Below are 13743 nucleotides of genomic sequence, written 5' to 3' on the forward strand. Positions count from 1 at the left end.
AGCAATATCTCCTGCCTTAGCCTCCTGAGTAGCTGGGATTACAGGCATGAGCCACCACACCTGGCTAATTTTGTATTTTTAGTAGAGATGGGGTTTCTCCATGTTGGTCAGGCTGGTCTTGAACTCCCAGCCTCAAGTGATGCACCCACCTCGGCCTCCCAAAGTGCTGGGATTACAGGCGTGAGCCACTGCGCCCGGCCCCCCTTAGCCTCTTCATATTGAAATCCGGCTACTAGTATATTCCGGCCTCGTGAAAAGTATGCAGAACTCATTTGCATGCCAAAAACCAACACTTAGACTAATGGGCGAGTCTGATTAAAACTATTTCTTCAGGGATGTTAGGATGAAGGGAAAAAAATTAAAAACAAATTACTTTTTTTTTTTTTTTTCAGCCGGAGTCTCGCTCTGTCACCCAGGCTGGAGTGCAGTGGCGCGATCTCGGCTCACTGCAAGCTCCGCCTCCCGGGTTCACGCCATTCTCCTGCCTCAGCCTCCCAGTAGCTGGGACTGCAGGCGCATGCCACCACGCCCGGCTAATTTTTTGTATTTTTTTTTAGTGGAGACGGGGTTTCACAGTGTTAGCCAGGATGGTCTCGATCTTCTGACTTCGTGATCCGCCCGCCTCGGCCTCCCAAAGTGCTGGGATTACAGGCGTGAGCCACCGCGCCCGGACACAAATTAAATTTTTTAAAAAAACTATTTCTCAGGTTTAACCTAAAGATGATGTGCTGCTTCTCTAGGGCCGGGATAACATCTCCTTCCTCTTTGTGCCTGTGGTGTTTATTTCAGTGTCTGGTACCTAATAGGTCTGCCTCAACCAAGGGCTGGGTGAAGCAAATTGTAAGACAAAAACATGTTAACGTGTGCCTCCATCTTATTTCCAAAGAATGAAACGAGAAGAGGGAGCCCTAGGTGTCGTGGCCCAACCATTAAGCAGCCATTTCCTCTTTGGGGGCATTTGTACTCACTGCTCTGCCCACAAGGACAGACCCTGCCGTCCTCTTCCCAGCAGGTAAACTTCTGGATGCTCCGGCGCCAGGGGCCATGGTGCTCCAGAGCTTCTTCACTTCCCACGGGGAAAGACTTCATTTTGCTTTTCACTTGGCCTGAGTAGCTAACAATCACCTTGGGGTATTCTTTCGTCCAGAACTGATTTATCTGAGTGTAAGCTATTTCCCTAGTTCCTAATAAGGGCTCCAAGACCCCAGAGAAATGACTCAGCACCTAGGTGAATAGTAGCCCTTTGTAAGCATTAACCTAACCAGAGTTGATGTGGTGCTTTAACTTGAATTCTTCTTTGGCACGCCTCCTCCCTGGCTTACGTAAGTCTGTGGAAAATTCTTCATATTCTCTCTTTTGAGGACTTATGTGTGGCTTTTCAGTTGTGCCTGTTTCCTTGCAAATGCTGCATTTTATGTAGGCTATGGTAAGAAAAAGGTTGGAAAACCCAGTTTATTGCAGGTTCTTTCTTGTTTCAGTCCAATGGAGGTGGTCAGGCATGAGGCAAACCTGACAGAGTTCTATGTCTCTCCCAGCTGTCCACAGTGGGGAAATGTTAGGGCACATCAAGGGCAAGCTGGGATGGTTTGAAATTGTCAGATGTCAGGGACAACCTGTGTTGGTAATGGATTTGGTTCTCCCTCACTGAGTAATAGGATCAAGTCTAGAGTAAAATCTAAAGGTCAAGTGTGAGTTTAGCATTTCTGTATGGAGCCACAGTCAGTTCATTTGTGTCACTGGGGGTGTGTGTGTTGGGGATGTATCCCCTCTCCCCTCTCTCTGTAGCTCTTCCATTTAAGATTTAAGTACAACCAGCCCTCAGCTCCCCTTTCCCCCATAAAATGTGTTGAAATGCTCTAAAATGCGGGCCTGAGCCCTCCGGGTACTTCTGTCAATTACTTACAGGTTGAGAGTGCCTAAAATAATCACTTCACTGCTCTACCTTGCCTCTGCTCTAAAGAGACATGGCCACAGGCAATCATCTGGAGTGTCCTTTGTGTTCAGCAAAAGAAGGAGGAATTTCTATATTTCAATAATAACCACTCATGTTTAATAAATGATTTTGTATAATTATTTTAAGTAACCCAGTTTTCTTTCAAATTTGAATTTCTATAAGTGTATGTTCTCGGTATCCACATATGTTCACATTTAGGCCAGGATAACTGGTTTAATTAAGGATAATCTATGTTCAACCATATCTCTCCCTATTTCTCATACCTGAGGGTTTTCCTGGCCCTTAACTAGTGATATTTCATTTCAGTAGTGCAAAATATCTAGATGAATGAAGACCTAAAACTATGGACACTTTGGTTTGTACACTTCTTTCTCACCAGAGGGAAATTTTCCATTTGAACAGCAGTGTGAGATATAGCACTACACTGTAGTATCAAGATTATAGATCAAATGTGGAAATTAAGGCATTCAAAAATGGTGCTATTCAAAGTACATGTCTTGTAGCAACATTACAAGTGTTTTAATCTCTAACCAGTGGGTAGACTTGTCTGTTTTCAGGAGGTGTTATTAAGAGTCAATTACCATTGTTGGTCCCATTTTTATAATATTTAATTTTAAGTAAAAATGTTTAGATTTGCTTTTAAAAATTATAGGAATTTTTATTTTTATTTTATTTTTTTAGACAGGATCTCCTTCTGTTGCCTAGGCTGGAGTACAGTGGCACAGTCAGAGCTCACTGCAGCATTGAATTCCTGGGCTCCAGTGATCCTCCTGCCTCAGCTTCTAGGCCCGCCACCACACCCAGCTAATTGCTTTCAATTTTTTGTAGAGACAGGGTCTAACTGTGTCGCCCAGGCTGGTCTCAAACTCCTGGCCTCAAGTGATCCTCCAGCCTTGGCCTCCCAAAGCGCTGGGATTATAGGCGTGAGCCACCACACCCAGCCAGTAATCTTTTTTAAAGAAAGAAGAAATATTCCCCTTATCATCAAGTGAGATAATATTTATATAAGGAGTTTATAATCTCTGAAGCACAACACATTAGTGCCTTGTCTTCATTTATGTCTTCCCTGAAATGGTGTCATAAAGCACTCTCAGAGCCCTGCTTTCTACCAGGACACCTGTGTGGTCCCCTCAGGGAGCTGATCTCACCAAGCATACAGCATCCCAATTCTGTACTGTACACGCTCAGCTCCTGTACCTGTACACAACGAGCATTTCGGGATAGGCTTGCTTCAGTACTTTGCTCAGCTGTGTTCTCTCTTGTCTCTGCAGTTCTGAATGACATCATCTCCACCATGTTCAATAGAAAGTTTATGGAGGAATTATTCAAGCCTCAAGAGCTCTACTCCAAGAAGGCCCTGAGGACTGTCTATGAGCGCCTGGCTCATGCCTCCATTATGAAACTGAACCAGGCCAGCATGGATAAGGTGAGCAGACAGCTGCCTTTGTCATCTTGGTTGCATTTTTTGTACCTTTTGTGGATGATCATAGACTGGGGTCACATGAGATGATGTATGCAATGGTTCCTTGCAAGAAACAGGCATGTGTAAATACTAGTAGTTGTTGAGTTTCAGAGTGGGAAAGACCTCAGAAATCATCCACAACAACCCGTCTGTTGTTTATGTCATTCCACCCGCCCAAAGAGAGTGCTGGGTTTTATTTGTTTGATTTGTTTTGGGTGTTTTTTTTGTTTTTGAGATGGGATCTCACTCTGTTGTCCAGGCTGGAGTGCAGTGGTACAATCGTAGCTCACTGCGGCCTTGATCTCCCAGGCTCAAGCAATTCTCCTGCCTCAGACTCCCAAGTAGCTGGGACTACAGGCACATGCCATCACACTGGCTAATTTTTTTTTTTTTTTTTTTTTTTTTTGAGATGGAGTTTCGCTCTTGTTGCCCAGGCTGGAGTGCAATGGCATGATCTCGGCTCACCACAACCTCTGCCTCCTGGGTTCAAGCGATTCTCCTGCCTCAGCCTCTCAAGTAGCTGGGATTACAGGCATGCACCACCACGCCCAGCTAATTTTGTATTTTTAGTAGAGACAGGTTTTCTCCATGTTGGTCAGGCTGGTTGCGAACTCCCAACCTCAGGTGATCCACCCGCCTTGGCCTCCCAAAGTGCTGGGATTACAGGCGTGAGCCACCGCGCCCGGCCACACTGGCTAATTTTTAAATTTTTGTAGAAATGGGGTCTCACTTTGTTGCCGAGGCTGGTCTCGAACTCCCAGGCTCAAGCAATCCTCCTGCCTCAGTCTCCCAAAGTGCTAGGATTACAGGTGTGGGCCACTGCACCCAGACAAGAGTGCTGGCTTTCATGCCCATATTTATGAACCCCTGGAATACATGCCTTAACACAATAAAAGCACTCAACCCTGACTGGGCGTGGTGGTTCACACCTGTAATCCTAGCATTTTGGGAGGCCAAGACAGGCGGATCACTTGATGTCAGGAGTTCGAGACCAGTCTGGCCAACATGGTGAAACCCCATCTCTACTAAAATTACAAAAATTAGCTGGGTGTGGTGGCACGCACCTGTAATCCCAGCTACTCAGGAGGCTGAGGCAGGAGAATCACTTGAACCCAGGAGGCGGAGGTTGCAGTGAGATGAGATCACACCACTACACCCCAGCCTGGGCGACAGAGTAGAACTTCATCTCAAAAATAAATAAGTAAAATAAATAAAAAATTTTTAAAAAGCACTCAACCCTAAAACTTTAATTCTGCTCATTCTTCACAAATCTCAGCTCTGCAATGTAGAAACCAGATATTTTTTAGAGCAAGTTCAAAAACAGTCTTTACTCATAATGTGAACATATCTATTTCTTTGGGAAACAAAGTATTGGGATGCTGTGATTTTTTAAATAATAATTCCTTCAAGAATATATCTACCTCTGAATAACAATGATAATAATAATAATAATAACAATTCCACATAAATAAATGGCAGATGACAGACAAGTCTGTTTAGAAGAATTCCAAATGATTTATGCAGATACTCTGCCCTCAGGGAGGGAGAGTGTAACTCCCCCTCCTTAGGTGGGGGCTGCACTTCAAAGAGTACAGTATGGAAAGGAGGGAAGAAATAATTAGCTTTACAGTAGAGAAACTTGATAAACTACCCCAACCGGATGGTCAAGGTAACATCAACAGTGATGAGTCATGTTGCCAGTATGTACCCTGACATGATGTGATGAAAATGGAACTTCACCTCAGTGGTCTTCCTCCCCGAAACTCCAAACCCCAGGCTAACCATAAGAAAAACATCACACAAATACTGTTTGTTGGCCATGCTTACAAAATACCTGACCAGTACTCAAAACTGTCAAGGTCACCAAAGTCAAGGAGAGTCAGAGAAACTGTCACAGCCAAGAGGAGCCCAAGGACACAGGACAGCGGAATAGAATGTGGTGTCCTGGATGAGATTTCAGAACAGAAATAGGATGTCAGGGGGAAACTAATGAAATCTTTGAAGTTTGGTCTTTACTTAATGTAAAATATAATAATAATTCCTTTACAACTTCCCCCCCCCAATGTGAAAGAGGACTACCAGGCACAGTGTCTTGCAGCTCTAATATCAGTGCTTTGGGATTGAGGCCAGGAGTTCAACACCAGCGTGGGCAACATAGCAAGACCAAATCTCTACAAAAAAATTTTAAAAGGCCAGGTGTAATGGCGTATGCCTGTAATCCCAGCACTTTGGGAGGCCAAGGCAGGAGGATTGCTTGAGCCCAGGAGTTCAAGACCAGCCTTGGCAACATAGCAAGACCCTGTCTCTAAAAAAATAGAGAGAAGGCCGGGCGCGGTGGCTCACGCCTGAAATCCCAGCACTTTGGGAGGCTGAGGCGGGCGGATCACGAGGTCAAGAGATCAAGACCATCCTGGCTAACATGGTGAAATCCCATCTCTCCTAAAAATACAAAAAAAAAAAAAAAAAAATTAGACAGGTGTGGTGGCAGGCACCTGTAGTCCCAGCTACTCGGGAGGCTGAGGCAGAAGAATGGCGTGAACCTGGGAGGCGGAGCTTGCAGTGAGCCGAGATCATGCCACTGCACTCCAGCCTGGGGGACAGAGCAAGACTCCGTCTCAAAAAAAAAAAAAAAAAAAATAGAAAAATTTTAAAAATCATGGTGACTGATGGTGGAAGTTAGATTTGCAGAGTCAGCACTCACTTATTACTGGTACTTAGAAGACTCAGGGAGACAGACTGCCTTTAACTGTGCCCTCTTACCTCTTGCCACTTACCTTTGGAAAGTCACTTTAACTCGGCCAGGCGTGGTGGCTCATGCCTGTAATCCCAGGACTTTGGGAGGCCGAGGCAGGCGGATCACAAGGTCAAGAGATCGAGACCATCCTGGCCAACATGGTGAAACCCTGTCTCTACTAAAAATACAAAAAATTAGCCGGGCATGGTGGCAGGCGCCTGTAATTCCAGCTACTTGGGAGACTGAGGCAGGAGAATTGCTTGAACCCGGGAGGCAGAGGTTGCAGTGAGCCAAGATCGCGCCATTGCACTCCAGCCTGGGCAAAAAGAGCAAAACTCTGTCTCAAAACAAAAAAAAAAGTTACTTTAACTCTCTGAGCCTTCATTTTCTTATCTGTAAAATGAGGATAATAAATGCTACTTCATCAATTATTAGGAGAATTAAGTGAGAAACATACCTAGGCCTGGCATATAGCTGTTCAATAAATATTAATTATATTTTCAGTTCTGCTTGCTCTTCTCTCTCTGCCTTTAAAAAAGTTTAGAGACTGAGCACAGTAGCTCACACCTGTAATCTCAGCACTTTGAGAGGCCCAGGTGGAAGAATCACTTGAGCCTGGGAGTTCAAGACCAGCCTGGGCAACATAGCAAAAACCCATCTCTAATATTTTTTAATATATTTTAAAAAACCATAGTGAGACCTCATCTCTACTAAAAATTAGAAGAACTAGCTGGGCACAGTGGCACACAACTGTAGTCCCAGCTACTCAGGAGGCTGAGACAGGAGGATAGCTTGAGCAGGGGAGATTGAGGCTTCAGTGAGCTGTGTTCACGCCACTGTACTCCAGCCTGGGTAACAGAGTGAGACCCCCATGTCAAAAAAAAAGAAAAGAAAAGAAGAAGAAGTTTAAATTTCCATAGAGGAAGGACACAGAACTTAGAATTAAAAAACTGAGTTTAAGCCTTAGCTCTACCAGTTACTAGCTGTGAGACCCAATTTACTGAATTACTCTGAACTGGCATTCCTTTCATCTTATACCTGTTTTTATTCTTTATTTCTAGCATGGTTTCCTATATACGAGCACTTAATGTTTGACAATGATGGCAGAGTCTCAAATCTGTATCTCCAGTATTGTACTTTCCCAACCCCCACGCACACACACCAGGCTATTCCTGTTTTCTGGGGCTTGTTTTAATTTTTTTTTTTTTTTTTTTTTGAGACAGAGTCTCACTCTGTCACCCAGGCTAGAGTGCAGTGGCACTAACTCGGCTCACTGCAACCTCTGCCTCCCAGATTCAAGCAATTCTCCTGTCTCAGCCTCCTGAGTAGCTGAGATTACAGGCACGCACCACCACGCCCAGCTAATTTTTGTCTTTTCAGTAGAGATGGGGTTTCACCATGTTGGCCAGGCTAGTCTCGAACTCCTGACCTCAGGTGATCCACCCGCCTCGGCCTCCCAAAGTGCTGGGATGACAGGCGTGAGCCACTGCACCTGGCCAGCTATTCTGATTGTATGCCACCTTCTAAGTGGAAATGTTTGGCTGCAGGTAGGAGAAATGGGATTGTGTAGCAGGGTCCTGGCAAGTGCCTTAGAATCTGATAGTCTTGAGGTCAAATATCATTCTGCGCTTACCAGCAATGTGAAATTAGGCAAGTTTCCTCATTATTAAACTGGGCTAATACCTACCTCATAGAGTTCTTGTGAAGAATAAATGGGATCAAATGAGGTAATATATATCCATGTGCTTGGCATGACACTCAGATGGTAGTTGTTTATCGTTTCAGTCCTGCCCCAGACATGTCCTTAAGTTAACTGTCCATCTTCTCTCCTGGCTCCTCCGCTCCCACATCCCTCAGACGTCCTTTCCTCCATCAATAGCATCATCCCTCCCCACCTGCACTAGGCTAAAAAGGCTGCAGTCCTTCTGGACAACCCTGATCATCATCCCCTCAATCTAGGCAGTCACCACCTACTGACAGCTTTTCCTTCTAAATATCGCGTAATCCCCAAATCTAGGCAGTCACCACCTACTGACAGCTTTTCCTTCTAAATATCGCGTAATCCCCAAATCTAGGCAGTCACCACCTACTGACAGCTTTTTCTTCTAAATGTCACGTGATCTTCCTTTCCCTGACTTCTCCGTTCCCACTATCTTTTTTCCAGGCCTTAAGTCTGGATTGCTCCAGCAACATTTCTTTCATTCATGCAATCAGTAGATATTTACTGTAATCTTTTTAGGAACCAGGTGCTAGCTACTGCCCCTAACTAGTCTCTCTCTTCTGTCACAGCTCATCATTGCCAGATCTCGTTCAGTCACCACTTTGATCATGTCAGCTCAGAAAACTTTAACCCCCTAACTTCTACTACATCTAGTCTAAATCTGATTGTGTATCTCCCCAAAAACTTTATTCTATTTTTAATAATTCAGCTTTTGTTTTATATTCAGGAGGTACATGCACAGGTTTGTTACATGGGTATATTGCGTGATCCTGAGGTCTGGGGTACAATTGAGCCCATCAGTCAGGTAGTCAGCATAGTACCCAATAGTTTTTCAACCCTTGACCCCTTCCTGCCTCCCTCCCTCCCCATTCTTGAAGTCCCCAGTTTCTATTGTTGCCATCTTTATTTGCCATACTTACCCAACTTTATTACCTGCCATCCCCAACATAAACTGTCCTCAGGCCATTCTCCTCTTTCTCCCAGAAAAATAACATACTCATTGCTGCCTCCAGGCCCTCACGTGTATTGTTTCCCTCAACTGGAATGCCTTTCCTCTGCCCTCAGCCAATTTAAATCCTGCAGCTGCCTGGAGGGCTATATAAGGCCACTTGTGCCACAAAGCTTGCCTTCACCACTTTGGTCCCCACCAGTTCCTCCCTTCTGATCTTTCATGTATGGTCATACCACACCTATGTGGAGATGGCTTGTTAATATCCACATAGTTCATCACTTAAAATGATTCTTATAAAGTTGTAGAACTCTATACTTGCCACTTGCACACATATTGCCTCATTTATTGCTCTCAGCACCTCTGCAACATTGGGAAATTAGAGAGTATTTTTTTTACAGATGAGAAAACTCAGGCCCAAAGAGGTTAAGAAACTTGGCCAAGGTTATACAATAAGTTAGGAGGAAAGGAGTACTTAAATTTGCATTTTCTTTCTCCAGATCCAGTGCTCACTTTGGGACTCTGCTGCTGCCAATATTATTTCAGACGTATCCCATTAACAATACATATCAGGTGACCAGAAATCCTGGTTTGCCCAGGAATGTGCTGGCTTACTCCTGTTTTCCTGGCTTAATTATTAAAAGCACCCGCTTTGACCCTCAGAAGTGTCTTGGTTTGAGTGATAAGTGATATAGTCCCCCAAGCTGTATGGCAAGCCCAGAGTTGGTTTTCAGTAAATGCTTGACTGAATCACTGGAGATTCTCACACCTGATTTTGATATGATCCCATTTCTTTTGCTTGTGTGTGGGTTGGCAGCTCTATGACCTGATGACCATGGCTTTCAAATATCAAGTATTGCTGTGTCCCCGACCCAAGGATGTGCTGCTGGTCACTTTCAATCACTTGGATACCATCAAGGGATTCATCCGAGACTCCCCAACCATCCTGCAGCAAGTGGATGAGGCTTTCCAGCAGCTGACAGAAGTAAGAGTGCCATCAGTTTCTCGCCTCTCAGCCCCAGTACTTTTTCTCATCCCTCTGTTAAGAACAGGTAGATTCTATGACAGAGAGAACAGGATGAGGAATGGCAAAGCCTGCCACTCTCCCAGAACATTCTCAAAAGCAATCCGTGTCCATTTTGGTAATATAATAGGGATCATCATCTTATGTCTTCTTACTGATGCCTTCACAATTGGAAAAGCAATATACAGAACATAGCCATTTTCTCCTCACTTCTCTGAAAGGGATTTGGTGGTGGATGTTCTGCTAAATCTTGGGGAACAGGCTCTCCAGGTCTGTGGAGAATGGGAGAGAGGAAGTGTACCCCTGCTCAGGTGTGGGGTAACAGGCTTTGTCACCGTGGAGAGGGAGCACTGCTGGTCTTCCCGCTGCCCCTCCTGCCCAGCAGCCCAGTCCTCTCCTTACCTATCTGGCTTCCATCCCTGAGCACCCATCTGCCCTGCCTGTGCGTATTACTCATCCCTCTTGGAAAGTGAAGTGCTGCTTTCTGCTTGCCTTTGGCAGATATATGGTGGTCTCTCTGCAGGGGAGTTCCAGCTTATCCGGCAGACACTCCTCATCTTCTTCCAAGACCTGCACATCCGAGTAAGTCAATGGGCAGCCCCGGGAACACTCAGGAGCTGCTGTACCAGGGAAACAACCCTGGTAGTCATGAGGGCAGACAAGGACGGAGATTTTGCCCAGTTAGTGATGTCCTCAGGGTTTGCCTCTCTAATGATAAAGATATTGATAATACATCTCAGCAGTTTTTAAATGGACCAAGGAAGACAGTGATGCTGCCATTCTTTTTTGATTACCTTGTGAGTTTCTTGGAAATATAGTTTCTTCTGTTACTTCTCCAGAGGAAATATGCTCTCAAGTCACCAGCCTGATCTCAACTGCAAAACCTTTTCTTGAGCTTTATCCTCCTTGACCTCTCCAGTATCTGACACTGTCAGGAGGCTGCCCCTATTCCATGGAATTCTCACCTTTCCAGGTCTTTCATGGCTCTGTACCATCCTGGGCTTCTCTTCCCTTCCCTCTCCCATCTCAATGCCTTTTACTCCTTCCTCTCCCGCCATCTGTCTCCAAACCTTCCTTCTGTCGCTATCCACCTCCTGCTAATTAGGCATCTCCTTCCTCACCCTTTTGTCTACCAACTCCTCTGCCTGTGACTCCTGAGTCTAACCTCTACTCTACCCTGGCCCCACCCCTGCCCTCCAGACTCACATCTCCACCACCTTGCTGAAACCTCCCACCAGGATGCCCACCAGTGCCTACAAGTTGATGTCTGTAGCTAAGCTAATCCCCACAGTTCAGGTGCTGGCCTGGCTTTCTCACTTCTTTTGAGGCACCACCACCATTCTCCCACTCACTTAACCCAGAACCAGATTCCCCTTCCGTGATCTTTCTCCAGTTGCTTCTAAGACCCAGAACCAGAATGTCACCTTTGATTCCCCTTCCGTGATCTTTCTCCAGTTGCTTCTAAGACCCAGAACCAGAATGTCACCTTTGATTCCCCTTCCGTGATCTTTCTCCAGTTGCTTCTAAGACCCAGAACCAGAATGTCACCTTTGATTCCCCTTCCGTGATCTTTCTCCAGTTGCTTCTAAGACCCAGAACCAGAATGTCACCTTTGATTCCCCTTCCGTGATCTTTCTCCAGTTGCTTCTAAGACCCAGAACCAGAATGTCACCTTTGATTCCCTTTCCGTGATCTTTCTCCAGTTGCTTCTAAGACCCAGAACCAGAATGTCACCTTTGATTCCCCTTCCGTGATCTTTCTCCAGTTGCTTCTAAGACCCAGAACCAGAATGTCACCTTTGATTCCCTTTCCGTGATCTTTCTCCAGTTGCTTCTAAGACCCAGAACCAGAATGTCACCTTTGATTCCCCTTCCGTGATCTTTCTCCAGTTGCTTCTAAGACCCAGAACCAGAATGTCACCTTTGATTCCCCTTCCGTGATCTTTCTCCAGTTGCTTCTAAGACCCAGAACCAGAATGTCACCTTTGATTCCCCTTCCGTGATCTTTCTCCAGTTGCTTCTAAGACCCAGAACCAGAATGTCACCTTTGATTCCCCTTCCGTGATCTTTCTCCAGTTGCTTCTAAGACCCAGAACCAGAATGTCACCTTTGATTCCCCTTCCGTGATCTTTCTCCAGTTGCTTCTAAGACCCAGAACCAGAATGTCACCTTTGATTCCCCTTCCGTGATCTTTCTCCAGTTGCTTCTAAGACCCAGAACCAGAATGTCACCTTTGATTCCCCTTCCGTGATCTTTCTCCAGTTGCTTCTAAGACCCAGAACCAGAATGTCACCTTTGATTCCCCTTCCGTGATCTTTCTCCAGTTGCTTCTAAGACCCAGAACCAGAATGTCACCTTTGATTCCCCTTCCGTGATCTTTCTCCAGTTGCTTCTAAGACCCAGAACCAGAATGTCACCTTTGATTCCCCTTCCGTGATCTTTCTCCAGTTGCTTCTAAGACCCAGAACCAGAATGTCACCTTTGATTCCCCTTCCGTGATCTTTCTCCAGTTGCTTCTAAGACCCAGAACCAGAATGTCACCTTTGATTCCCCTTCCGTGATCTTTCTCCAGTTGCTTCTAAGACCCAGAACCAGAATGTCACCTTTGATTCCCCTTCCGTGATCTTTCTCCAGTTGCTTCTAAGACCCAGAACCAGAATGTCACCTTTGATTCCCCTTCCGTGATCTTTCTCCAGTTGCTTCTAAGACCCAGAACCAGAATGTCACCTTTGATTCCCCTTCCGTGATCTTTCTCCAGTTGCTTCTAAGACCCAGAACCAGAATGTCACCTTTGATTCCCCTTCCGTGATCTTTCTCCAGTTGCTTCTAAGACCCAGAACCAGAATGTCACCTTTGATTCCCCTTCCGTGATCTTTCTCCAGTTGCTTCTAAGACCCAGAACCAGAATGTCACCTTGATTCCCCTTCCGTGATCTTTCTCCAGTTGCTTCTAAGACCCAGAACCAGAATGTCACCTTTGATTCCCCTTCCGTGATCTTTCTCCAGTTGCTTCTAAGACCCAGAACCAGAATGTCACCTTTGATTCCCCTTCCGTGATCTTTCTCCAGTTGCTTCTAAGACCCAGAACCAGAATGTCACCTTTGATTCCCCTTCCGTGATCTTTCTCCAGTTGCTTCTAAGACCCAGAACCAGAATGTCACCTTTGATTCCCCTTCCGTGATCTTTCTCCAGTTGCTTCTAAGACCCAGAACCAGAATGTCACCTTTGATTCCCCTTCCGTGATCTTTCTCCAGTTGCTTCTAAGACCCAGAACCAGAATGTCACCTTTGATTCCCCTTCCGTGATCTTTCTCCAGTTGCTTCTAAGACCCACAGAGTCGGCTGGGCACAGCGGCTCACGCCTGGAATCCCAGCACATTGGGAGGACGAGGTGGGCAGATCACCTGAGGTCAGGAGTTCGAGACCAGCCTGGCCAGCATGGTAAAACCCCATCTCTACTAAAAATACAAAAATGAGCCGGGCATGGTGGCAAGCACCTGTATTCCCAGCTACTCAGGAGGCTGAGGCAGGAGAATTGCTTGAACCCAGGAGGCGGAGGTTACAGTAAGCCGGGATCGCACCACTGCACTCCAGCTTGGGCGACAGAGGGAGACTCCGTCTCAAAAACAAAAAAACAGACAAACAAAAAAAGAGAGTCGGCCTTGTCCATATCTACACCCTCTTTTCCTTTTTTTTTTTGAGACAGTGTCTTACTATGTTTCCCAGGCTGGTCTCTAACTCTTGGGCTCAAGTGATCCTCCTCCCTCAGCCTCTCAAAGTGCTAGGATTATAGGTGTGAGCCACCATGCCCTGGCACACCTTCCTCTCCATCCCTGTTGCCACCATCCTGGCTCAGGCCCTCATACTCTTGTGGGCTATGCTTCCCAACTGGGCCCCTCTCCT

At 45.8% G+C, this 13743-nt stretch overlaps 1 protein-coding gene across 3 annotated transcripts in view; it reads left to right on the forward strand.

The window, feature by feature from the left end:
• OSCP1 (organic solute carrier partner 1) overlaps nucleotides 1-13743 on the forward strand; it is a 37761-nt gene that overhangs the window by 11515 nt on the left and 12503 nt on the right. For 2 of the 3 annotated variants that reach the window (XM_054555284.1, XM_024238909.3), the window contains 3 exons: nucleotides 3226-3380; nucleotides 9637-9804; nucleotides 10345-10425. In XM_054555284.1, the coding sequence (XP_054411259.1) occupies nucleotides 3226-3380; nucleotides 9637-9804; nucleotides 10345-10425 (404 nt within the window). Of the gene's footprint in view, nucleotides 1-886; nucleotides 1013-3225; nucleotides 3381-9636; nucleotides 9805-10344; nucleotides 10426-13743 lie in introns of all 3 variants that reach the window. The other variant, XM_024238902.2, reaches the window with a different exon arrangement.

Source organism: Pongo abelii, chromosome 1 (genome assembly GCF_028885655.2).
Source record: "Pongo abelii isolate AG06213 chromosome 1, NHGRI_mPonAbe1-v2.0_pri, whole genome shotgun sequence".
Taxonomy (NCBI): domain Eukaryota; kingdom Metazoa; phylum Chordata; class Mammalia; order Primates; family Hominidae; genus Pongo; species Pongo abelii.